Source organism: Paroedura picta, chromosome 12 (assembly GCF_049243985.1).
Source record: "Paroedura picta isolate Pp20150507F chromosome 12, Ppicta_v3.0, whole genome shotgun sequence".
NCBI classification, from domain to species: domain Eukaryota; kingdom Metazoa; phylum Chordata; class Lepidosauria; order Squamata; family Gekkonidae; genus Paroedura; species Paroedura picta.
This window is the reverse complement of record NC_135380.1, coordinates 22647718-22675579: the sequence shown is the minus strand read 5'-3', so window position 1 is coordinate 22675579 and position 27862 is coordinate 22647718. Positions and strand designations below refer to the sequence as shown.

General features: G+C 43.2%; 1 protein-coding gene across 6 annotated transcripts in view; it reads left to right on the top strand.

Moving 5' to 3' along the window:
• Positions 1 to 27862, top strand: part of ANK1 (ankyrin 1) — a 169149-nt gene that overhangs the window by 76206 nt on the left and 65081 nt on the right. For 5 of the 6 annotated variants that reach the window (XR_013225981.1, XM_077306434.1, XM_077306435.1 and 2 more), the window contains exons 2-4: positions 7466 to 7567; positions 22135 to 22233; positions 26338 to 26436. Coding sequence is in view for 5 of the 6 variants with exons in the window: in XM_077306434.1 (XP_077162549.1) it covers positions 7466 to 7567; positions 22135 to 22233; positions 26338 to 26436 (300 nt within the window). In the remaining variant the exon portion in view is untranslated. Of the gene's footprint in view, positions 1 to 1738; positions 1787 to 7465; positions 7568 to 22134; positions 22234 to 26337; positions 26437 to 27862 lie in introns of those variants that run through there. The other variant, XM_077306437.1, reaches the window with a different exon arrangement.

Genomic DNA, 27862 nt, shown 5'->3' with positions numbered 1-27862 from the left:
TGAAACATTAAATCACTTCGCCATCGCCAACTTGAGACCTTTTTCTTCTACTCTTAACCATGCTGGCTCTCAGGACTTTGGTAGGGGGGAAGAAGTGACCTAGGTTTGTCCTATGCCATTTTCATGACCTGAGACAGCCCCCCCAGGCTCTCTGACTTGCCCTGCTACAGAGACTTATGTGTACATGGGGAGCCTCCATCAGGCAAATAGCATCCTGGGGACATTTTAGGCTGGGAAAGCAGCACAGAAAGGAAGTGCAAGAATCCTTGTCCCATGCTGGAGGCTAGGGCTGCCAACCTACAGGAAAGACCTCTCTTAGAACTACCGTCCAGATGACAGAGATCAGTTCCCCTGGAGAAAATGGCTGCTTTGGGGGCAGAATTTATGACATCATATCCTGCTGAGGTTCTTCTCCCCAAACTCTTTCCTCCCAGGCTCCAACCTCAGTTTCCCAGGAAATTCCCAACAGAGTTGGCAGGTCTAGTGGGAGTCCAATCTGAACCAGACGTAAATGTGCCCAGAGAACCTCTATACTATGGCTTCCAGCATGAGCTGAGGGTGTATCTGGGGAGATTGATAGTGTGAGAAATATTTATTGCATATGACCAAAGGCCTTTACAAAGCAAAATCTGGACAATAAAATACAGAAATAAAGCAGCATTTCTCCGGTTGATACATGAGAACGGTAAAAATAAAAAGATGTGTCACAGTGTAAGATAAATAAAATTAATATATCAAGATGGGGACTCTTGTAAAAGTGATTTAGGTTGGGTCTTCTTGGCAGCCAGAGCAAAAAGTGCTATCCTATACAAAACATAGGTTAGTTTGTAAGAGTCAGAAGTGAAGCATGACTTGGCCAGGGATTTGTCCCTCGGTTCTGAATACAAGGGGCAGGCCAAGACACAGAGCTAAATTCCCATATATACAATGGCGTTGAGCCATGGGTGTTTGTCAATGGTGCCTAGATAGCATAGCTGATGGCATTATTTCAAACAGAAAAATCTGAGGATACTGTGTTAATAGGGTTAGGCCCTCAGGCCTCAAGCTCACTGGGCAGCCTTGGGCCGGCCACGCTCTCCTGCCTAACCTGTTGCATAGGGCTGTTGTGAAGATAGCAGTAGAGGAAGAGAGAATCACATGCATTATCCTGAACTCCTCAGAGGAAGGATGAGATAAGACTGTGAAAGTGTGCTGAATGTACTTGTGGCTGAATAATCTCTCTTCTGCTGTCTCTCTTGCATTTCCAGCGTTCAGACTGTATGCACCTACTGGCTTCGATCCCTTGGTAAATCTCTATTAAGAGAAGATGGCAGAAAGACCCCCAACACACACAGAAACACCCTCCTGCAGCTGAAAATCTTCCTAAGCTGCTGTGGGGAGACAGGAGATCCACGGGAACAGCCTGAGGGACCACATGGAGATCTACAGTGGTTGGGAAATCTGCAAAAAATGACCGGCCTTCTCTTAATAGAAATGCCCCAAAGGATGGAGACTTAAAAGAGCTTTAGAAAAAATATATTGCAAGGAAAACGCCACCAGCTGGAAACTGGAGTAAGTTGAGAGGGGCAGTGATTCAGTGGTAGAGCAGTTGCTTGGCATGCAGAAGGTCCAGGTTAAATCCTCAGCATCTCCAGTTGACAGAATCAGGGATTGTGAAATGCCTCCACCTGAGACCCTGGAGAGCCACTGCCAGTATGAGTGGACAATTCTGACATTGATGGACTGATGGTCTGATTCAGTATGAGGCAGCTTCATGTGTTCTCTCCAGTGGGAATGTATCTCCAAGGTATGACTCTGGGTTGTATTTAAGGTAGTGGAGAAACTAGAACATTGATTTGGAATAAGCAGTTTTAAAATAAGCCATATGTATCCCATGAATGCTACGAGGAGGAGGGATGTAGTAGTAGAAAAACTGGCATTTGTTTTCCCCCCTGCCCCAAATACTAAAATGACTTACAGTAGCCCTGGTTTCCTGTCTGTTGTGTGGGTCTCCTGCTTGCCTCTTTCTGTTAGTCCCAGACTGTTTGGTGAGATTCTGTTTTACCTTTGTACTTTTCAATACAGGCCTCTTTGCTAGTTCTGTGGTGTGCCTGCCTTCTGCACACTTTATTAACAAGCATCAACAAGAAGAGAGTTTCTCTAGCCTGTACCTTTGCTTGACACTTTTCAGGGAGGGAACTGCTGTGCCAAAAGTCTGATGGTTCCACCAGCTTGCCTGCCACGTTACTAGCTTGCAGTTGGTGAGGAGGAGGGGTGAGGAAAACTGTTTCAAATGCTTAGAGGTTATGGATGGTCCCATTCCATTCATAAATCGCTTTCCTCTGTGTGTTGACAGTTTTTGTCCTTCTCCCGTCTTGTTCCTCTCTTGAGCTCAGGGGCCTCTCATTCTGACCTAAGATCCTGTTCAAGAAGTGCACAGTTAATTATAGCCTGAGTGTCTCGGTTACCTCCCCACTGTTGGGCACCTGCCTGCTCCGTTTCCGGTGTGGCGCTGATGGTTCCATTCCTGCAGGCTTTTGTAAGAGTTCAGATCTGGTTTATTTCGTTTGGGCTGTGCAAGGCAGGCCAACAAGAGAGCTGAACAACACCAGTGTGTGTGGGATGAAATACTACTTCCCAGAGGTCTGAAGTCTGTTCCCAGGGCTTAAAGAGACTTGGCGCTTTAAAGAGTCAGAAGTGGCTAGGCAGAGACATTTGTATGATCTCATTTCTTTTCGTCTTACTGTCCTTTCTGAACAGGCTTTGCGGGTTTTTGGAGCCCTTAATTTTTTAAAGAATCCTCTGAAAACAAACTTGTTATCAGGATATGTGTGCCCCTGAGCATCCATGCTTCAATAATATTACTATTAATGCTGAAATGATTTTTCAACAACCCAGTATTGCTATCCATCTGCTTTTAAACTGTCTCAAATGTTCAGCACAAGGTGTTTCTTCTTGGAAGAGTGATAATCCATGGGCATGCATATGCGCATGAACGATAGTACTTTTCCTCCCCAGGAACACTGCCTGCCACTGAAATTTCATTACTCTGGCCTTTGCTATCTGGGTAGTTAGAGTTGTCTGAAAAAATAATTATTTTTAAAGGGCAAGCTATTTTTAAAAACATAGTGGTAGGAAATGAACAAGTTTAACTTAACAGTTGTTAAATAATCTCCTTATTTGTTTGGGGATAGATCTGATTCCGCTCGATGCAGGATCTCTTTCTATCAGTATGTGGAAGCCCCAGGAGCAATTGGATCCTGAATCCTAGGATTACCTAAGCTTGACTTCCTCACTGGCTTCCGGTGTTTCTTTCTTCCCCTTCTTTCCTATTCTCATTAATGGGATGTCAGGCAATCCTACCCAGTCTCTGGCAGCTGGTGGTCAAGAATTATCGAGCTGGAAAGCCCCAGCGGATACTGTAATGCTTTGTTCTCCGGCTGAACTTGGAGAAATATGTTACAGTGGAAAGCAAAACAGAAAATTAGATAGATGGGTCAATCAATAGTGTATAAGTGAGTACAAGTTCTCTCCTCTTCAAGCAGCATCCCAGAAGATTTAGAGGATTATGGGTAAGTAACTTCAAGTGGAGAGCGAGCAAGAATGGAAAATGCCAAAGCAAACAAAACTCAGTTGGACCTGACAATGTGTGCCATGTGAGGCAGTATATGCACATTTTTTCCTTTGTGGAAGGACTATTTGTATGCCAAAATGAACATGTAGGATTCCCATCAAGGCTTACAGATATTGTTTGTAAGCCTTGATGGGATGTTGTTTGTTCAGACATTGCATCCTTGTCTGGATACCTTTCCTGGGAAGAGAATTCTACCATGGTGAAGAGAGTGTTTTCAATCCAGGATCCTGCAACTATTTTAAGATGCATGGGCTAGAGAGAGTAGCTAGAGAGAACTCCCCCACTTCCTTCCTGGAGACATGGGGCATCCACTGAAGTTGATGGGCGCAAGAGAGTCTGGACAGATGAAAGGAAGTACTTCTTTACTCAGTGGGCACTCACAGCCAGCGGATGTAGTGATGACTACAGGCATTGACAGCTTTGAAAGAGGATTGGACAGATCCTGGTTAGGTCTACCAGTGGCTAGCTACCAGGCATGGTGACTAAAGAGGACCTCCACATTCAGAGGCAGAAAATCTATGAATACCAGTGCTAGGAGACAATATCAGGGGAAGGTCTTGGCCTCTAGTCTATGGCATCTTGTACCACCCCACAAACTGTTATAACTGGGAAAATTGGATGTGATGCTATATGGACTGTGGGTTTGATCTAACAGGGCTCTTCTTATGTTCTGATATTCTACCATAGCTCATGAGGGACCCTGGAGAAGAGCAAGTGAACTGACACGCTTGTAGGGGAACAGTCCCCCAAGCTCTGACTGTTTTATAGGCACAAGTCAGAATTTTGAATTGTGCCCAGAACCTAAATGAAAGCCATTGTAGGTCATGCAGCATTGTGGTATGGCCTTAGGGAGGACAGATCTCCCATTTTACCAGGAAATCTCACCTCCTCTGACAGCTTTGCTTACCACCATTCAGTTGGGTGGCTGGGGAAATGCTGGGAGATACAGGGGGAGGATTGGTGTTGTATTGACACCATGTTGTCGCTTCTAGTGTGACCTGGAAGTGGCATCATCACATTGGGCCACTCTAGCACTTGCCCCAAGCTCTGTGATTAAACCATGTTACTTCTGAGTCTCACCAGAAGTGGTATCACTAGCAAGGGCCCTCATCCTGATGTGAGCCTCCTGATCTTTCCATAGCATTTTGGACTGTGAAAGGTGTTCAAAGGCAGCTCCAAATACAGTATAATGTAACTTTGGCTTGACCAGAACATGGATAACGGAAGGAATGTCATTCCTTTTCAAGAAGGGGTGCAACTGGTATACTAACTAAAATGGATTAAAGATACCTTGAGCTATGGAAATCTAACATCCAAAGATAAGGGAAGATTTAAATGAACTCCCCCAAATGGTGAGCCAACCTTCTATCATGTTTAGATTGAGTTGAAGGTCATTAAATAAATTTGTCATCCAACAGATGTTCAGCATATCCATCACATTTTCTTATTGATGAAAAGGAGAAATAGAGATGGATGACAACTTTATCAGATTACATGGACCTGTGGAACTTCATAACCTGGGGTTAACTCCAATGCATCGCCTTCTTTTAACGTATTGTAATTGGGGTTTTATGGGATGGGTTGTTTTATTCTTCCATTGTAAACTGCCGTGAGTATTTGAAAATGGTGGTATATAAATTTAAATATAAATAAATAAATAAATAAATAAATAAATAAATAAATAAATAATAGTATCCGTTGTGAAGAGGTGTATGAGACTGGGGAAATGATCGAGGTTCGATCTTTATTTACGGTCATTTAGACCAAAATTTTAGATGCACTGCTATACACTAGCAGTCTGTAAAAGGGAAGGTAATGCATTAAAAGGTTAAAAATGCATCAACAATAAAACTTAAAGACTTCTCCACCATAAAAGTCAACAATTTGACAATTTGATCGAGGTTCATTTTAACACACCCCCTTACACACTACTCCCAATCTGAATCGGAATCCCCACATGGATGCTATTGACCAATAAAAACCACTTGGGCATGCCATTTATAGGTCTCCCAGTACCTTTTTCAGTTTTGCCTTTAATTGCATCCAAATGTTAGCATCCGTCTGTAATAGGAATGGTACAATATGTTCTGGAGTGGAACTAGCTAATGAAATCAACAGCTTCTAAACAAAATATGCAAAACCACTAAATAAAAGACATATTCATAATGAGTTCCTTAATTAGATTTTGGAATAAAACTGCATTACTTAGCACATGTGAACGCTCCCATAGTCTAAGTTTTAATGGAATCTATTAATTGGGAAGAGGTAGAAGAGCTCAGTGTTTTGATATGTTGTAGTTTCCTCCTCATGAATGTTATTAATCTAATAATCTCTTGTGATTGAGAACAGTATTCTAGTGATGCTATTCCGGTCTATTATCTTTTTATCCTGACTTTCTTCCAGTGAGCTCAGGGCAGTAAGCACAGTTAAGCAGGGACTTGAACCCAAATCTCCCTGGTCTCTGCTGGCTCTGGATATGCCATTTGTTGGTTGTTTTTTTTATTGTAGTTCATTTCAGATATTTAAAAATGTTGAAAATTTCAGCAGTAAAATTTGAAACTTGAAATTTAAAGTTGTGAATTTATTTCTAATCAGATGAGATGAAAGTGCATTCCTGTTGACCAAAGGAACTGTTTGTTTGGTTAATATGTGCCTGGAGGGTAAAACAGTATTTTATATGAAAAGAAAGACTCCTGCTGAAAATGGGGGCCCATTTCCATCATCAGTCGTACAGTTTATGTCATGTCATAATGTTATCACATGTGCACTTTATTTATTTATTTACGAAATTTATATCCTGCCTTTTTGCCCAAAAACAAGGCCACAAAGACCCCTCTAGTCATTAGCCAAGGATATTAATATATATAGTATAGAATGATGCCAGGACATGAAGGAAGCTGTATGATATACCACAGTGGTAGGGTTGCCAGCTAATGGCTGGCATCTGGTGGGAGATGGGAGGGGGAGTCAGGGGGAACAGTTGTTACATATGACTAGGCATGACTTCCAGAGTTTCTGTCATTTCTCAGAGTGACATACTGTCACTTCCAGGTTTTTTTTCTGGAAACAATGTTCCATTGAATGCAATGATGGCAATTGTTTTTCTACAGCCACCCAAAGGAGCTTTGTAGGGAAGTGCAGGCTGCCTGTGAAATGTTTCCCATTGTAATGAGAGCTTTGGCAACCCCATACAGGGAGCAAGAGGAAAATGCAACACAGGACCACCATTTTCACTGGCAGCACATATTCCTTGTGACCTGTTGTTTTAGCTGAAATACTGGTCAAACACTGATGCATACTGGTAGCTGGCATGAAAAGATAACGGATGGTTTCACACTTCTGACTCATCTCTTTTACTCTCAAGTGGGTAGCTGTGTTGGTCTCTTTTACTCTGAACACATGTTAATTAAAATACCTTGTTTGTTTCAATGATCTGAACTGGATCCATGTAGAACAAAACTGAGCTGAAAGGTATAATGCATATTGTATTTAGGGATGGTTCCTGGGTTTTGGGGAAACCAAAATGCTACCAGTTGACACTCGCATTGGACAATTGTCATCTACAAAGACCTGAATCTGAGAGAAGGAGTAATTGTTGAGAGCATTTCTCTCCTCTTGAAAATTTCACAGACCTGCATGTATCAGCTGGACCAGAGTCAAGAGCTCTTTGGCTTGTAAAGAACTGTTTCCCCAGATAAAAGAAATCCTTGCACATTTTTTTAAAACCCACTATGGAGACAACAAATGTGAAAGCACCGGTATAAGTCTGCCGCTTTAGTGGAAATTAGGCCTGGGTTAGCCAGGGTGGCAAAATACTCTTGTTGACTGCTCTCTTTCTCTTTTCCCTCCAAGGCCGATGCAGCAACTAGCTTTCTTCGGGCAGCACGATCTGGGAACCTGGACAAAGCACTGGATCACCTAAGGAATGGTGTGGATATTAACACCTGTAATCAGGTAAGTCATGAGCTTTTCCCCAGTATTCATCATCCACCTGTACCTTGGGTTGTTGACTGGGATGATCCCAGGCCCTATATCCCATTCAAAATTATTTGAGTGGCTTGGGGCTCCTCCATTTTTTATTGTCCAAGAGTACTATGATGACAGTACAAAAACTCCCTGCCTTCCCTGGACATTGTCCTTTGAAGGGTGTTAAAATATGCAAGAAGTCCATGTTATTCTGCCAGAATTTATTTTTTAAATAAGCTCTGGAATGGGTGAAGAGATAATAAAAAGGAGAGGTATCTTTGAGTCTATTGAGTGGATTTCATTAACTTCTTGCATAAGCATAATTGGGCTAAGCACATCTATAGTTAATGCACCTACAGACTGTTACTCTTTTTGGAATTGCCTAGATTAGCATGTAAGTATCTTGGAATGAAAAAAATTCTCCTTTCCATTGTATGCATTACATAGACACTTAATCTGGAGTAAATTTAGTTACTTTACAGATTACTTAATTTCTTGACATTTAAAAAATGAAAACAGGAATAAGACTTTGGGAAGATATGTCAGAGTAGAAAACATTTCACTTAAAGCAGCTAGATCTTCCTACTGCTACCGGACTTCTGTGGTCACAGTGTGATTTCCTTTTACAGAACCAGAAGTGACATCATAGCAGAACTCTAGGAATTCTCCAAATCTCTATGGTAAAACCATAGTTATTTGAGGAATTCCAGAAGTATTGCCATGATGTCACTTTCCTGTACGTAGCAGGAAGTGATGTTGTTGTGTACTGCAACAGCATTCCTGGCCTGTCCCCAAAAAGTCTTGGAAGTTGGCAGTAAATGGCTACCAACCCTAATTGAACCAGATTTGGTATAAAACATCACTTTATATCTGCCTGCTTGTCTGTCTGTTTATTTATTACAAATTTTATACTCCACATTTTTGCCCTAATCAGGGCAACCATGTGGCTAACAGTTTAAATGAACATTGCATAAACACATCCTAAAAATGTTATAGAGAATAAGGCATAATTAGGCCAAAACTAAAATACACATACAAAAACATAACGACAATGGAAACATAGGGCAAGAAGGAAGGATCACTGAGGGAATCCCAAACAAAACAGATCAAATCAGAATACCTTTATTGGCATAATTACTAGATTCAATAGTAAAAGTGGAATATACATATAGAGATAACAATATACAGAGTATCAGCTTTAAATCAACTACATCTCTAAATATTTAGGTACGACTTGAGTCATATACAAAAAAAATTATCTAGAAATTTTTAACAGAAACACAATTTGGGTTGAATTATCCTCATTCAACACCTTGCTTACAGCAAGTTTCTCATTCACACCTGATTAACATTTCTTGAAATAGTCCAAGAGGGGCTGGGGATTTTTTGAGAATTTTACACAGTCAAATAGAATGTGGGCCAGAGTATCTCCCAAACAATACAAATCTTCACCTGCTGGTGGAAGATGACAACAGAAGGGAACAGACAAGTTTCCCTGAGGAGAGAGTTCCAGACATGGTGCCATGACTAAGAAGGCCCTGTCCTGGGTTGTCACCCATCTAATCTCAGAAAGCAGGGGCACCCAAAGCAGGATCTCAGAAAATGACCATAGACTATGCTGGGTAGATATGTAAGGGAGTGTGCTGGTCTCACCCCATATAAAGCTATAAAGGTCAACATCAGCATGCTGAATTGAGCCAGGAAACAGATTGGGAGGCAGTGTATATGTCCAGTTAATATTTCTTCCTGGTGCCTTGTCATTCTAGTCAGAGAGGGGTTCCAGTCAGCCTCCCTTTGATCCCAGAGTGACCCTTGTGTGTAAAGATTCAGGCCTAGGCACAGCTCTTTTTGCAGCATATTCTGCAGGTACTTCCTTTTCCAGCACAATGATAGACAGAGCAGAGCCCTTCACTGAAGGCAATTGCCAGAGCTGGCGTCCTTGTTTGGTCCATTAGAGGCGGAGGTGGGGATGCCGGCACAGTCAGACAATGACTCACCTCTCATCCAAATGCACTACATCACAATAGCAAAATTGGGAGCCACTCCTGTGATCTGCTCAGACCCACCAGGGAGGTGGCCTTGCATGGAAAGCAGCTTTCCTGCGTTCCTTCCATGCTCAATGCTCATGAAGTTCTCAAGGCTGAAGGCAGATGTCTGGCATTCATGGCCAAGAGCTGGCAATTATATGGATGAACAGTCAAGCTGAAGTCACAGAGGGCTAGCCTGCAACAAGCAGCTGGGCTACGTCTGCACGGAAATGATTCCCTGCTGTAGACTCACTGCTGCTGCGCATGCAGAGTACCCGCACAGGCTAATTCATCATTCTTTACTCCTATGTCCTTGTGCGCACCATTCCCCTGTGCCATTAGAGGGTTTTTGAAAGTTTAAAAAAATCCAGAAGTAAGTATATCACTATAGTGATGGTATCGCATTTGAACGACTACCAATTCTTTTTTAAAAGCCAAGAACAGTCTTCCGGTGGCCAGGGGTAGGGGATGGGACATGGTGGCTGTGAAGGGATAAGGATGGAAAATGGCATGACATCTGCCCCTCCCCATCCACCTTGTGAGGAAATCCACTTTGACTCTGATATCTGAGGAAAGATCAGTGCAAATCAGGCCCTGGAAACATCAGAGTGAATCATGTGAAACCATGATGGGCAACAGCAGGTGCGCTGGACGGAGAACGCTGACATGTGAATGCTCTGAAAAATCCCACTCCCATCTGAGAGCCTGGATGGAGGAAATCCTCTCTGTGGAGGCATGTTGCGATCTACCTCCTTTCCCCATGCACAAAATACACACATATCTGAATTCTCCAATTTGTGCAAGTTCTGCAAGTTAAGGGAATTTGCATAAAGTGGCTTCTTTGGCATAATTCATATTCATATAAATTTAAAAAATAAAAATAATTTATTGTGCTTCTGCAACTCAAAGGGAGCGGCAAGAGTCCCAGCGAGGCACTGTAGCTCTGCCCATAGGCATGTTTCCTTTTCTCTCTGAAGTTTTAGCACAGGAATTATTTGCATACTGTCTCCACAATCAGATGGGCTGGAATGTTTCTGTTCCCGCGCCTGTGTGTTCATAAACGAAAGATGAGACTCTTGGGATGGGGGCTGAAGGGCACTCCTGATAGCAAAGTGCTCTTTGTGCTTGCACGGATTGCAGTGTTCAGCGGTTGTCTGATTTTTTCTGAAGGATGCTTCCTAGCGGATTACATGGCGCAACTAGAAACGATAGAAGGGACACATGATGCTTCCCAGCTCTCAGCAAACTGGGTTAGCTTTTTCCAGGGTTTGCAAAAGCACTTGAATGAGGAATTTGCCCTGGAATTAAGAGCAGTGTGCACTAGAAATTTGATGTCACAAAACCTTTTAATGTTTTTTCCCTAAAGAATTTTGGGAATAGTCATTTGGGGAAGGTGCTGAGAAGGTTTCTTAGACATCCCTAGCCCCGCTTGCAGAACTACAGTTGCTTGTGGAGAGAGAACACCTAAAATCAATACGTAGCATGAATACAGCCCTGTGTTTCCAACCTGGTAGCTGCTTTGCAGAATTATACTGAGGCATATGCTTCTGTACTTGCCTTGGAAGTATTTTAAACCCATGATGAGGCTAGGGAAATGGTTAGAATTTCACATCTCTGATGTGTCAGCAAATCCCTGACCTCAGAGATAGCAGATTGTGAGAAATGTTCCAATCTCCCCTTGACCATTACTCTAGGACTTTGGGCCATTGGTGCTCACACTCCTCGGTTCTGACAAAATGTTACCTGCCACAGAGAAATACATAGGAAGAAGTATGAATGCACGTGTGGATGCAAGCTAGTAATATGATTTTGCTGAAAAGGTCAGTGAACAAAGGAATCCAGCTGGAGTCTGCAAACCTTCCACCTCTATGTGCAGGACAGTTTTTTATGCTTGAGATGGGAGATCACAGTGGTGCTCCTTGACCACTAAATGAATACAGGGCCTAAATCAGTGGGTAGTTTCCCTGAGAGAACCTCATTGATTGTGGCCTTGGGAAACTCCTGTTCATTTGAGTGTGACTTGCACTGCAGAATTTCCTGTATGAGCTAGATCTGCCTCTTGTTGGATGTACTTAACACACAGATCACCTCCCCCCCCCCCCCAAAATCCGGAACATGAGAAAAAGGCGCAACGAGTAAGAGTAGGCCTACAGACTAGGAAAAGGGCTAGGAGTCTGCCATGGACCACCGCACGGATCATAAACCTGGTGATAGTGTTACACCTTGCGCTTCTTAGGTTTCAACAAATGAAAGGCATGAAAACAGGGACGGTAGACAGGACAGTGGAGAACATAATACACTGGTTAAAAAGCATGTTTGCATATGACAAAGAATGAAAACTGGTACAAGTTTGGTGCAGATGATGGCTGTGGCTGGAGGGTTGCGAAATGCTGATCACATAAGGAGGTGGGGGACAGTATCTATAATTTATTGCTGGAAAAACATTAACCGTTGGGGTGTTGTTTTGTGGCTGGTGTAACTTTGAATCTTGTAATTTATAATTTTCGAAGTTGCTAATGTTGAATTGTGTAATTTGTAAGCTGGAGTTAGTTAGTTGAAAGATTTGTACATAAAAGAGTATATATATTTTGAAAAATCAGCTGTATATATAGTGTTTTGTAGAATGGAGATAATTTAATCAAAAATATTTTTCCTCCTAAATATTTTACCTCCCCCCATCTGTTACCTGAAGGAATTTCATAGCAGGTCCACCTTTACGCATCAATGTGGTATTCTTCCATCTTCCTTTTTCTCATATGCACATGTACAGCCCCTGATGTGGCATAGCCCTTTATTCTTAATTGGGTGAGATTGTTGTGTTCATTAAGGAGAAGCGCAGCTTTGAACTGGGCTAAGGCCCCAGAAAGTAAAGAAGAAAGGGATGCCTTGCCGTAACAAAGCTGCAGCTGCACTTGCATAGCTGGAAGGTATGTTTTCTTTACCCATCACTGACCAGAAATAAATGGCTATTCAAGGTGTCCCCAATCTCATTCCCTCCTCAGGTAGGAATAAATAGGAGATGGGGAGGATGATGACATGGCTTAATAGTGTTACATTCCACTGCAGTGCATTCTGGGAGTGGCAGCCTTTTATGTGTTTAAACAGGCAAGTTGCACAACAGCCATATATTTTTCCTGAGATGCCTGTTTTAAGTATGAAAAGGAAAAGTGTGTGTGTGTGTGGTGGTGGGGGGGGAGAATATGTGAGCATTTGCCTGGAAAATATTTTTGCTCATTTGGATTCTTGCCTCCTTTCATTTCGTGAGGGGGAAAACAGCAACTACAAGGCACTGCACTTTAGAACAGGGAATTATGAAAGGGTAGGCCTGTTAGTAGTTGTTAAAAAACTCTTATTAGGACAGTCCAGTTGCAGCTTTAACACTAAATGAATTTATGTATTTGAAACATTTTTATGCCTGATCAGGGTAGAAGTGTATAAACCATTAGAGAACCATTAGAACACTTAAAACCAAGATTAACATTATTTTAAAAATTCATTAAAAAGACAAAACCTGGGAGGAGGGCCAATATCCTTTATTGGAGGGAGGGGGTGTTTGCCAAACAAAACAAAAAAGTATTCGCCTGCTAGTGGGAAACACTGATGGGAGAGACTGAACAATTTTCTTGAGGAGCAAGTTCCAAAGTTTTGGTGCCATAACCAAGAAAGTCTTTTATCAGGTCGCCAACCACTTAGCTTCAGATGTGAGAGCAACCAACCCAAGGCCTCCTACGATGACAGAATTGAGCAAGTACATTCATATGGGATGTATGGATATGTTAGCCTCAGGCAGTACAGGACTTTAAATATCAACACTAGAACCTTGAATTCAGCCCATAAATCCATTGGAAACCAGTGTGGATGACACAAGCCTGGAGTGATGTAGTCTCTAAGCTCCACTCCAGTCAACACTAGCTGCAGCATTCTGTACCAACTACAGTATGCAGTCTTCAAAGGCAGCCCCATGTAAAGCACACTGAAGTTATCTAATCTAGATTAAGAGATTTCTATTGAAAAAACATGAGTTTTTATGTAGGTAATATCATCTACATGATTTCGAAGTAACAAAAAACATTAAAGGGTTTTCCAGTCTGACATGTTTCTGGGTAACTCGGAGCCAACAATCCCTTCCTGAAGTCTGCAGGCATGGACCAGTGGTAGGTAAAAGGTACTTGGTGCTACAGATGCCACTTGGACATCCTGAATTTGTCAGGGCTCCTGGGGTGCCTTCTTTTTTAACAGGGATTCCAAGCTGCACAACTGATCTTTAAGGATCAATGGACCCCCCATCATAGTCCAAGTCCTACTCAGCAACAGTTAAAGCAGCCATACCTGTACCAACACATGCTGGCAAAAGTCTGTTTTGAAAGCCTTTGCCTGCATCTTAAAGACAGAACAGCTGGCTCTCCTGATGCACTCTTGCCTCTGTATACCCTACATACTCTGTATACCCTACATACCCTTTCACAAATAGGGACTTTTGCCTTCCCTGTCTTTACACTAAGGATTCTGAGGTTCTAAACCCATCAAATGTCCAAGGCTCCTTCTCCAGTGTACTGGGGGTACTTACCTCATCACTGTTAAATGGGACAGTTTTCTTACAAAATTTTAAAAACAGTTCAGTTGGACAGCAAGGGACTTCCAGTAAACAATGCAGGCTGCAAAGTAAACAAGATGGCTCTTTTATTGAAACAGTTCAGGTTTGTGCTTTTTTTTTTTGCCAGATTCAGACATGTACACCCCTGGAATAATCTTCCCCCAGTGTGTACCACTTTCACTGCAGTGAACCCGATGGCACTTACACTCAGTTTTGTAAAACTTCACATTAAATCAAAGGCTAGGGTTCCATCTGTTGTAATCCCATGCTCACTGGGGACGGTGCAGTGATGGAGTGTGCTCTTTGTTAAATAATTTTTAATTGCACAGTTTTAGTATTTTAATTATGTCATATTTATTGTAAGGGTAGTTTAACCGTGAAATTGTTCTAAGCTGCCCCAAGACCTCTTTGGAGAAGAGCAGCCGAGGAGGCCAACAAATAAATAATATTTATTTACTCATCTGATGTTGCCCCATCTCTTCTCATATTCCCAACCCTGGGTATAGGCTAGCCCTTGAAATGTTGGTACCGGAGGTGGTAAGAATCCAAATGGCACCACCCCTTCTCCCTAATTAACTGAGAGCCCATTGCACTAGGATGTTTTGTGCAAGCCTCACTGAAATGAGTAGGAGAGTTGTGCAAGAACGTGATGTGTTGCGCATCAGATCTCTTTTTTGTCTCCCTTGTACTTCCTTTCATTGCATCCAAATCCTGCCTCATGACAGGGCTGTTGGTGCCTGGAGAGCAAATACTTTCAAATGACTCAAGCTAGCCACATGCTATGTGGGACGAAGGGAACAGTTTCATTGTCAACTCCCCTCCTCCCCAGTTCCTTATATTTAATATTTATCAGCAGTCCAATCCTATGTGTTTGCTCAGTTTTTAGTAACTGTGCACCTTATTGGAGCCTTAGTATGCAAGATAACCTATAGCTCAAGTGTAGGATAGCATCGCACTTTCAAGATTCCGAAACCCAGCACATTCATAAACCACCAACCCTCCCCTCCCCAAGATCACCCGCTAGATTGAAAAACATATTATCTTAATATGTTACTTATATTATGACTAAACCAATATGAAATAGAATATGACAAAGCCAATTTGAAGCTTACAGTTCAAGTATCATGTGAAACCAGAGATTAAGGGGCAGTCTTCAGGATCTGTGGAAGGGTAGGTGCAGAAAATCCACCTGGTTTGAGCAGGTATTTTACATTGCAAATAAGTTGGTCTAACTGCGGTATATTGCCAAGGTCACTGAACCTTGCTTCTTAACTGCTAAATTGCAGAAATTGAACTAATTTTGCAAATAGTATCACTTCCTCCTTGAACTTTTGCTTTAAGAGATTGTAGCCACATTGGGTGCTGCAAAAGTAAGATTTGCCAGTCTTTAGAGGAAGTAGGTGTTTTCAAATAGCCAGAGGTCTACCGAATAATAGCGGTTGCTGATTGGTTATCTTAATGCAGCTATGGTTGAAAGAAAGAAAAACCCAACTACTGTATATATTCGCATATAAGCCAACCTGCGTATAAGCCGAGGCACCTAATTTCAACACAAAAATGCTGGAAAACCTTATTCACTCGCATATAAGCCGAGGCTGGTGTTTGGATAGTGGCTTTCCCCCCCTCCCCTTCCCTCCCCTTTTGGGCATGATCTCCCCCCCTTTTCTTCCTACCCTCCTCCTCCCTCTTTTCCCTCCTCCTCCCTCTTTCCCTCTGACCCCTCTTGCCTTTTTATATCCAATTCCCTTCCTCTTAGCCAGGTGTTCTGTTCCTCTAGGGGGTATTTCTTCCTTCTGCTCTCTGCTCTCTCTCTGAGCCAGAGGCTTCAGAACTTCCTGCAGCAGCAGCACGTACTAGCTTCGTGCTAGCCTCGTTAAGGCAGTGAGGGGGGAAGTTGGAGACTATTCTTCCCTCCCCTCCCACTGTCCCTCCTGGGCTTGCTGTGTCTCTGCTTCTTCCTGCCTCTGCTTCTTCAGTCCCAGCCCTGCTCTCCTGTCTTTTATACCCGCATATAAGCTGAGGGGGACTTTTTCAGCTTTAAAAAAGGGCAGAAAAACTCGGGTTATATGCGAGTATATATATATTATTGCAAAGTAACCACTTGAAAACCATACTAAGACTTTTTTCCCAATTAATAAAAGTTTTCATTTATTAGTTGTATCTATACCTTGGACTTCACATGGATGCTTACCTGTTGTTGAGTCACCATATAATTAAATGATAGGACAAACACCTCCCAAAATAAGGGTTTCAAATTCGCTTTGCAAAAGAATATCATCCACTACTTATGTAGCTGTAAGTGAAAACAAAATGTTTATGGCGAACATGCTATTTAGAAGGGTGGTTTTGGGACCCCTAAGATTAGCAAAGGCTCTACATTGGTGTCTCTGCCCTTCCTCTGTTCCCACTTCTCACAGAGCCAAAAAAAAAAAAAGCATCCTGGGAAAATTCTCTCTTTCCATGCCCTGCCCTTTTCCAGCTTGGGCAATAGCCAGTTAAGGGCCAGAATGCACAATATGACTGACATGTTTTGGGTCTTGACTCATTGGTAGGTGTACGGCAAGGGAACTCATATAGTTCTGGTTTGCTTGATGCTCCTTCCCCTTTCCCTTGCAGTGCTTCCTCACTGGGCTGGGCAAGTGAGCACTATTTAACATGAGTACTGCAATGAGCACCTGACTGCAGGGCCTTGCGTACACCTGGGACCCATCCATCAGGGGTGTTGTGCATTTGAGCCCCGAGGTTGTCTTGTTCAGGCAAAACAGATGTACAGTGGCACCGTGAAAATGTATTCTGTTTTGTTTTGCTGCAGTAGATTTACCTGGCTACCCCTTTGGAACTGCCTTGCTTAGAACCCCCTAAACCACTGCAGAGGTGTGATGACTCGATCGCCTGCTGACGCAGCTCGTGTGTTGCAAATTCAGTCCCTGTTTCCTCAACGCTGCTGCTAAGTGCCAGTGAAAGCCCAGTGGGTTTCAGCATATTGATCCGTTCCCGTACGTGGCCCATGGCTTCCAGCTGCATTAGGCGCTCTTCCAGAATAGTTCGTTTATTTCTTGACTTGAAATGGTGGTGATTGCTTTGCCTTATAGGGCTAGGCCTCTGTGCCATGATTGTTAGTCGTCTCAGAACATCATTATGGCAAGCTTCACGTTTGAGTCTCTCTCCAGAGACAAGCTGTTTGTTCGCCTTTGATAACCGTCTTCAAAGCAAAGCTAACAGCCAAGATTTGTGCTTGGCCCTTTGAAGAGGGGCAGTGCTTGTTGGCTCGGCAGAGAGACACGGGACTGTCAGGGAGCCTTGTTTTCCCCCACCATTTGGACCTACTCCCAGAAAGCGCCCAATTCTGCAATTTGATGATGCGGATTAAATGTGGTTGCAAATATTTGATTGACATAATTTATTATTCAAATTGCCAATTAATTGTAATTTTTGTGGGAAAGCGAGGGGTAACAGTTGGAGGCTTACAGCATTTTCCCTGCATATACGAAGGCTAGAGACTTAAATTTGAGAAAACAACTGCAGGTTTCAGAATTTTTCTTAAAAAAATTAAACGACAGTTACACACAATATAGCAAATTGCTCTACAAAACCATAGGATATGGAACAAGTACTGTTCTCCTTGAGAATGAATGGGGTGGCTAGATTGATTCAATGGTGATAGACAGCTAGTGATTTCACAGTTATAGCTGTAAAAATGGCATTACTACATTATCATGTAGCCCCTCTTGTAGACCATGACTCAGCTAGGCTACATGCCTGCAACCAGTTCTGACTTTCTTTACCACTTTGGTTTTCCGGTGGTTCCCATCTCCCTTGCAACTGTTCCCAGGTTGTTTTGCCACTGGCACATCTGGAGTCTGGCTCTGTCAGGAAAGCCAGCGCTGTCCTTCGCAATGCTACCTCTGTAAGCTTGCATATTACGACTTGGACATAAAAGTCTCAACCACCCATTGGCAGCTAGGTGTTATAGCTTTGTTCTGACTTTCTTTTGTAGATAAAAGTCTGTTCTCTGCGGGAAAGGATTCTGGTGGGCAAAATGTGTATTTGCTGGGAGGAGGGGGGATTACCTATATGGATTTAGCAACTTGTTCTTATCAATATTTTTCCTTTCGCAAAGCGCCCTGATGCACTCTTTTTGGATGAAATAAAACAGCTTTGAACTTTTTTGTATAAGAAATATGTCAGCTCATTTTGCCTTCTGTGGAAGAGTCTTCCAGGTTCTTGACATCTATAATCCTTCCTGGAAGGTAACTGATACTGCCCTGCTTGGCATTAATCCATAGCTCAAAGGACTTCCTTTTCTCTATTTCTCTGATTGCCTCTAGAACAGGGTTTCATGAAACCCTGTTTTCTTTGGCAGCCCTGGGTTTTTCAAAAGGGTGGGAGTTAATTTTTATGTATTTTAAAAATTTGTTATATATCTGATATGTCTATATATGGTCAAGTTGACCCATTTCCCCCCCTCCCAAAATGGACAATGATGGGTCAGGAGTGGGTGGGAAGGGGAGGGGTCCCAGTGAGCATGTACCCAGCTATATTTCCCAAGCATATTCTGCATCATTGCACCACCTCTGGGGTTTCTCGAAGCCTGAAGAATGCTTTGTGGGTTTCTCAATGGTCAAAAAGTTGAGAAAGGCTGCTCTAGAATAAGAGCCAGTTTATACAAGCAGCATGGTATAATTTCAGGCTACTGGTGTTACCTGTTGGAATGCTACTTTGCAATCTTCTTTTCCCTTCACATAGAAAACTAGCACATCAGGGAGAAGCTTATGCCCAACTCGTCTTTGAGACATGCCTGTTCGTTAACTGAAGGGGAGTTAATGGAGGGGGGGGGATGTATTTAAACATGCAAATTGCTACTGATCCTGAAAGTTCTGCCAACTAAGTTGTGCTGATTTTATACACTGTTCAATTTCCTCAGCATAGCAGTGTTCATGTGTGTGTGTGTGTGTGTGTGTGTGTGTGAGGGGGAAAGGGTGCTTGCGTGTGTTCTGAGTTTGTCTTTAGCGGGCAATAGCTATGCCATTTCATCAGAGCTGAAGTACACACATTTCTTAAGACAGCCTAAATTCAGTGTCAAGGTGCTTTCATTCTGTGTTTACCTGTTTTCTCCCCAAACCCTGAAAATCTTATGAGCAACACATCCAGCTGTACAAATTTCTTCACATATTTTGTAGCATTATCTTTAAATCAGGGAGGCTAGACTCAAACAAAACCTGATGTGAGGTTCTCAATCTGTTCCCTGGGCCTGCAAATGCCTTTTTGGGGGCCATGGCCTGGCAAGAATTTCTGTTCTGAAAAGCAGCATGCATGGAGTAGGCTGCATTGAGGAGTTCAGAGGCCAGGAAAAACTGAGGGTCAGAGGAATCGGTCTAGGTTAAACTGGGCCTCTATTCTGCAAGCTGCATGGGGTGTTACTCATGGGAATTCTGGAGCTTGTTTTGTGAAGACCTGGGTGCTATTTACACCTTCCTCCCATGATTTGACTGCATCTTTGCCATTCCACCTGGGGGAATATCAGACTTGTGGTCAAGGTCCAACCTCACGTGTCCTGTATATGATAAAGAGGGATACGTGTGGTCAGACCTACCCCACAAGCCCTGTATTCTCACACAAACAGAGCGAGAACTTGTCCTACCATCTGATCATCATCACCTCACCGTAAAACCGTATGCACCAGCCTTGGTTCCATCCTCATCCACGTCGTCAGAGAGAGCACCTGCATCTGCTGTCATCTCCAGTCACGTGCAGCTTCAGACGCCCAGCTGTAAAGAGCAAAAAGACGCCTCTGATTGGCCCTGGCTGCCTGTGTCTAGCCAAAAGGATGCAAATCTTAAGCAGGAAGCCAGGGTGGGGGAATAGAAGCTTGCAGCCAAAGAGCTGGCTGCTTATTTTTAATCAATATGTGAACCTCAACCTTCCTCAGCAATGCAGCTCCTGCCTGTGTGTGCCGTTTTTCTCTTAGCCTTCCTTTCCTCTCCTCCCTCCCTCCCTGACTTGCCCTGGCCTGCTGTCTTCCTCTCTGTGGGCTGATTTATTTGCCTTACCCTTCTTCCAGACTGCAGCAGCAAGATCAGCCAGTGGTTGCAAGACATAGTTCTGCCTGCCACTCCCCTCTGACCACCTCCAAATACCACTGGGATATAGATCAGGGGTCCCCCAGCTTTTTAAACTGCTGAGCAGCTTTAGAGTTTGTGAGACCAGGTGGTAGGAGCCAGTCATACATAGACCCACAAAAGATGGGAGATGGGAAAACATAAGCGCACACAGAGAAGTCTAAGGGGAGATAAGTCACACAGAAGAAGCTGGGAGGAGGATAAAACACAGAAAAAGAGAGAACGTTGAGGAGTCTTCTGAGGGGTGCTCCCTAACCCCTGCCTCTTCATAGTTCATCCAAGATCCAGTTTACGGGATCCTGGATCTCTGTCCTGTGAGCAGTGGGGAGGATCCATGTGAAAAGCCCCCCTTTTTTGTATGAAGGCACTGGTTCTGCCATACAATTCTGGAGGGTCTCCATGCTGGCAACCCTAACCTGATAAGGGAGGAAGGAGTGTTGCTTCCTTTCCCTCTGCTTGGCTTTTCCTTTCCCAATTAATTGCTAGATTTTATCAATATTTAATTGCATTTATTTATTTTGCAAAATTCTGCCTGGTGACAGCCTATGTGTGTGCATCTCAGGTCTCCTCTGTGCCTGAGCGTGATCTCCCCTTCCTTTCTTGCTGAGACTGATGTCAGGGGAGCCCTGGCTGGCTGCCTTGCTTGCTACTGAAAGAAGAAAAGGAGCACACCAAGTCCAAGAAAGAAAATAGAAGAAAAAAAAAACAATTGGTGCTGAGTTTATTAAACTGAGTTTAATAATTACAGAAGGGAAAGTAACATTCTACAGATAATTTGGAGTGATAGTCCCCTGAAGAAGCTTAATGCGAATCATGCTGAGGTTTCACAAATATTAAAGATTCTTGCCCTACAAGCCCCAATTGTTTTGGAGGTTTTTTCTGTCTTGCTTGCTGCAACATGAGCAGTAACATGGGCTACAGAGAATCAGTCAGTTGGTTGGATGCTGACCCGCTGGTGGGATCCACCTGCACACTCAAGCCCACACGCCACCCTGCCAGGTCCCACTTTCCTGTCTTGTCCTAAAATGTGCTTGCTTGTCTCCCCAGCACTCACTTGAAGCAGAGAGCGGCATCAGAAATTTGGCATCACAGATTTATCCCCAAGGAGGATTCTCAGATTTCCCACTGAATTTCCCATTTGCAACTAAACAACTTTAGGAGAACTGACCTCCTGTGATCTGATTTCTTTCTGATTCTTCTCATTTCACAGCTTTGTGTTTAAGTCAAGTAAAGAAATACTTCTATGGTTCGATGTATGTTGAGCAGTTTTCACAGTATCTGTAAAGTTGCCATTTTCATTCATGTCTATCCTTTCATGTATGTATTCACGGCATCCGGACATCCTTGGAAAATCCGCTCTTAAAGTTTTCACAGCAGAACTTATCATTGTGTCCTGATCTGTCTGACTATGCATTCATTTTCAATCCAGTTTTTATGCCACTTGTCATTTTGATTAGGTCAAGGCTTTCCAAATGCACCAGCTTCCTTGATGTTTCCATACAACTCCATCTATGGGAGACTTTAATCCATGCAGAAATTATTAGGTTTGCAACCAGCTTAACATCATGCAGTGGTCTGTATCGTTAATCTATGACAACCAGGTGATTCAGGATTGCATAGCTCTCTCTCACACACACACACACTCTGGCAGTGCTGAAAGAAGCTGACATTCCTTCCCCACCTGTTGTGGCGGTGGGCCTTCCACCATTTGTTGAATGCTAGAGTCCTTTTGGTTTAACTGACACCAGCTGCCAAGGCAGGGCGATTTGCGAGCCAGTTCAGGCCAGGGTCTAATGCACTCTTCCCTCTTTCCAGAATGGGCTAAATGCTTTGCACCTGGCTTCGAAGGAGGGGCATGTGAAGATGGTGGCGGAGCTGCTGCACAAGGAAATCGTCTTGGAAACCACCACCAAGGTAAGGTCCAACGCTGTTGAGACAAGAATGATGTTTACAGAGAATTGCCAGCTCAACCTGTGCTCTTTACCTGTTCCTTAAATATCAGTTTGAATGAGAAACCGTTACTGGGTGATGTTAATTAACTTAAAGGCAGGTATCCGAAACCTTTATTGGCATAACAATCCACAATCCAGAGAAAACAAAACAAAAAAAAATAAAACTTATACACAGCCACGTTTCTGCCTCAACAAACATTGGCTATTTATTTTCAGCATATTCCCAAGCGTAACTGTAATCCTGGCAAGTTTGGAAGGATCTTGTTCAGATAACAGTGATTTTATAATGACAGATTTGGAACTGCATTTGGAGTATAGATCTGCCAAATAGCAATGAATAGCAGATCGCTGGGCTGAAAGAGCTGGGCTATCCAATACGAGTGTCTGGAACTTCACAGCCATATAAGCAGAATCTTTCAGATGCAGATATTTGGGAAAACCTTCCCCAAATCACAATAGAAGTGAAGAAATTTACTCTTGCTAGCAAGAGGGCCCTCCTAGATAAGTGGAAGTCCGGTGAAAATAGATGGCAAAGTTTTGTATTTTGGAAAAATATCCCAGAACTGGGGGAAGCAAGTGCTGTAAGGAGTGCAGAACAACATTTGCATTCCTGTGTCCTCCAATCTTTGCCAAATTGACTTTGGTATGTCTTTTTCACTCAAACCCAAAAGCCAAACAATGTCTAGCCCAATACTTTTCAGTTTCAGTAAAAATCAAGACATAAGAATCGCTTAATAGATCACTTAACAAGCTGCCCGAATTGGCAGATTAATTAACTTAAAGCCATGGGAAGCTCCAGCTGCCCATTTCCACTCATTAAATAGCTATTAAAAGGACAGGGTTTGCGTTGTTGTTACTGTCCAGTTGGCAACTGTATAATGATAGAATGTGGTTCCAGTAAAGGTGAGGGTGAAAGTGTTCCATGACCAACAGGAACTGGCTGCCCAGAGTTTAAGCAGATGAGATTTAGACTTAGTATTTTAAAGGAGAAAAGACTGTGCCCCTTAAAAATCACAGAACAATGTTTGAGTCCAGGGGCACCTTTAAGACTGACAAGATTGAAAGCTTATACTCAGAATTAAACTTTATCAGTCATCAAGGTACCACTGTTCTGTTGCTTTAGACCAACATGGCCACTCAACTTAATCAAAATCAGTTTGTTTCCCCTTGAAATGCTAATTTAAGTAATGAAAACAGGTGGAAATTAAAGGGTTAAACCATCTCCCTCTTCCCTTTGTGGTCCTGAGGCAAACTGAGGCCGCATGAACCTGCAGTTTACGTTTGATAGACAGAAGGAGGCATGATCTTCATCCAGTCTGCTCAAACCTTTTGTTTGTCGGACTGGAAAGGAAGCCAGGCCCAGAAGCCTGTATAATGAGCAGGCAATACTTGATTATTTATTGTGAGGTCTTGCATGCTCTCTCCCACAAGCCATCCCTGGGCTGCCCTCCTCTAGGGATCCTGGGTTGCCAACAGGCCTGCGTTAAGTGTCATTCTTTGCCTGTCTCCAGATTGCTACTCTTAGGGGCAATTTCCTGCTTCTTCTCAGAAGCCACAGATCCAATCTTTCTCCCTCTCTCTCTGTTAGACATGTAGTTAGCTCCTCTCTCTCTCTCTCTCCTCTGCACTATCAAGTATGGCAATTCCTAAATAAACCTTTAACTACTCTTTAATCAGGGTGTGCAACCTCACTGCCTTATTTCCTCTTGCTATCAGGCTGAATGAGCCTCTTGTGGCGCAGAGTGGTAAGGCAGCCGTCTGACAGCTTTGCCCATGAGGCTGGGAGTTCAATCCCAGCAGCCGGCTCAAGGTTGACTCAGCCTTCCATCCTTCCGAGGTCGGTACAATGAGTGCCCAGCTTGCTGGGGGGTAAATGGTAATGACTGGGGAAGGCACTGGCAAACCACCCCGTATTGAGTCTGCCATGAAAATGCTGGAGGGCGTCACCCCAAGGGTCAGACATGACCCGGTGCTTCCACAGGGGATACCTTTACCTTTACCTTTATCAGGCTGAACACTGGGTGTTGTGAGGCAAAGCATGACACTTAACAGGGGAGAAGGTCCTGCCCTCACTATCCTATCTAACTGTTTCTTGCTGCCCCCCTGCAGGGCCTTCTTCTTTGTACGCCAGACATTGCCTATTCCAACCCAGACTGCAGAAACGTTATTGTTTTATTCATCAACATACCAATGATCATGAATGTTACATTATATACCTTCAGCTACACAAACGGACTATCTTATACTGATTGTTTGTTGATCTCTTGTGATGAACTCTGGCTGTTTAATTAAATCCCTGGCAGAGAACATAATCACAATTTCTTCATTCAGGTTAGAGATTCCTCCTGAATTCCCATCAACTGTCTTGCAGTTATTCTATTGCATTAACAAGCAGAATAATCAACAGTGCTTGAAGAGGAGTACGCAGACATGCACGCTTTTGACTGTGTGTTTAGACTTCATGTAAACATGACACTAGCGGGCGGAAAGCTCTTGGCCTGGGACTTTGCCATTGTACAGCTTCTTGTTCCAATTGGGCTGCTACTCATACCAAGCATGGGCAATAAATATGGTTAGTGGCATTATGTCAACACCAACGTCTCAACTAATCATTTTTAATGACAAATGGTAGTTTGCAAGCCTGCTTCTTATCCTGGTTGCAAACTGTGGTTTGATATTGACTGTGATTAATCAAAATGTCAATGTAGACATAATACTAGTTCCAATTATGTTCCAAAGTGAAATGGAAGAAGAAGGAATGCCTGCTTGTGTGATAGGGGAGGTGCATATGAAGTCACAGGATGTTCAGTTACATGGATTTTTAAATATTTTTTATATTCCCTGTCATGTAATTTTTTATATTCCCTGTCTTGTAAGAATATCATAGTCTGACGAAGAGTGCTTGCACTTGAAAGCTCACGTCCTGAATAGATCTTTGTTGGTCTTAAACAGGGGTAGTCAAACTGCCAGCATTTGCTGGCAGGGGACTCATGAGAATTGTAGTCCATGGACATCTGGAGGGCCACAGTTTGACTACCCCTGGTCTTAAAGGTGCTACTGGACTCTGATTTCACTATGAATTATGAGCTAGTATGAAAATGGAGTATGAAGTTTCTTCTCATTTCTTGCCGCATTCTTGAGCAGAAAAGGGTTGCCATATGTCTGAGAACGTCCATGACAGGCAGACACAAGCACCTCATGTCATCCCCCAGCAAACAAAAACCTTTGTAATATGTAGATGGCCCTAAACCACATCCTTGATGTCTCAGCTAGAATGTATTTCCATCTAAACCTCATTGAACTCCACTTCCTGTACCCCACCCTCCCGCATTTCTGTCTTGTCTGGATTAAGTTTCAGTTTAGACCTCATATTCCCTGAATTCACTGAATTCACTGGTTTAACTCTTCTAGTTCACAAGCAGGGGATGCTGATTTAAGATTACCACAAAGGGTAGTTATCCCTCAGTATGCTTTAGCCGCACTTCTCAACAGCTTTCTTCTCCAGTAAAAAAAAACAAACAAACCCACTAATGTAGATGAGAATCCTAACTTGTATAAAGCGATGCATTGAAGAGGCAAACGCCCAACAGAGAACATATCAGCATCACAGCTTAAATGGCATTTTGTCATCCACAGAATCATGGGAACTGTAGTTCTAGAAGGTTAAGGATGTCTAACAGATTGATGCTCCCTAAATTTCACTTACCTAAATTATTTGGATGGACCAATGAATGCTGTAATAACATAAAACAAATATAATATAGATGTATATTCCCTCCCTCCCCCAAGATGGAACCTGGGGATGCTTGCTTATCTCAATTAATTAATCTGGATTTTTAAAAAGCGATATGATCTAGAGCAGGGGTAGTCAAACTGCGGCCCTCCAGATGTCCGTGGACTACAATTCCCAGGAGCCCCTGCCAGCATTGGCTGGCAGGGGCTCCTGGGAATGGTAGTCCACGGACATCTGGAGGGCCGCAGTTTGACTACCCCTGCTCTAGAGAATGTGTCTTGAGCTGATTTCTTCCTAGCCTTCCTTTCTCTTGTATATCTTTTATTCCCCCAGAAAGGAAATACAGCCCTGCATATTGCGGCCCTGGCAGGACAAGAAGATGTGGTCCGGGAGCTGGTGAATTTTGGGGCAAATGTCAATGCACAGTCACAGGTAAGACAACTTCTTCCAAGAGGCCACACCCTTGTCAGAAGTAAGGAGCAGGCTGACAGTGGGCTGCACGTGTGAGCCAGAAGCACTGCCTAGGCTGCTTATTGCTGCAGCCTACTCTAATGCTGAGGGCACAGCCTGGGGCTGGGTTTGGTACCCTTCCACCTCTGGCACCCTAGGAGATCACTTTGGTGAGTCTATTAGATGGGCCACCCTGCTGTTTCCAAGGAGGTAAAGAGGCACTCAGTCTTCTGCTTAACCGAAAGTAGACTTTTGAGATACCCGATCTTGCATCTAATACTAATTGCTGCTCTCATGCAGTGGGGCCACTGACTTCAAACTACTGTGGACAAATAGACATTAGTAAGTGAACCAAGTAATCATCCATAAGCCACACATACGCAGAGATGAAACAAGCAACAGCAGGAAAAAGCAGCTCTGGAGACTGCCCTGCACAACTTTTCACCTGCCAGCCCTGTGCAGTCACCAGCTGCGTATGGTCACTCGCCACCTTCGTCAGCCTCCTGTTAGTTGCTGGCTATGTGGAGCTGCAAAAAACAGGGCCAGTGATGGAGTTGTAGTCTGAACACCAGTCAGGGTCTTGTTCTGGGCACCTAGTTTATAATATGTGCAATCCTGCTGAATACTGAACGGCTTCACAACAAAAGCGAAAGAGAACATGAAGGAAAGCTCCCATCCAGTTAAACAATCTTTAATTCGTTAAGCATCTGCCAGCTAATCAATTCCTTACATTTAATTTGAGTTACATATTACCGACGCCTCTCTTTCGGAAACGTTGGAGGAAGTGTTAGATATTATACAACCTTTTTTTTTTTAAGTTACCACTCAATGTCAAAAGGAAATGGCTGTCTTAACGTTTTTTTCTTTGCATCTTTTGGAAGTAACGCACAAGAACCAAAATAGATTGAAAACCCAAAACTGTTTGCCCTTTACTCCCCGATTTGCCAATTAAAATTGTCACCCACTGATAAATGCATTTTTTTTAAAAGGAAGCTGAGCCTGACTCAAACCCAGAAGATAGATACTAGGGCCTGAAATCTGTCAATTGACCTACTAAAATGTTAGTTGATTAATCTGCTGCTTTAAAGCTTGCAGCCGTAGTCATTTATCTTGGGGGCTTGAGTCACGGCAATCCAAACCCTCTGTGCTGCTTGCCTTGTGTGTTTCCCACCAGCATTGCTGTTTCTGCTGTCTATCCTTTCTCACGTCACCTCCCTGGCCGCTGCTGGGGAAAGGCATCAAGAGGTTTCTCTGTTCGGGCTTGATGTCTGCAGGGCCCCTTAGTTCCTAGTGGGAGCTGTATCATCACTTGGCAAAAGAGCCTCCTGCTGGCCGTGTGTTAGATATACAGCCCATCCTCTACAGACGTCTTCCGTGCATTTGGATTACATAAGAAAGTGTCTGGAGG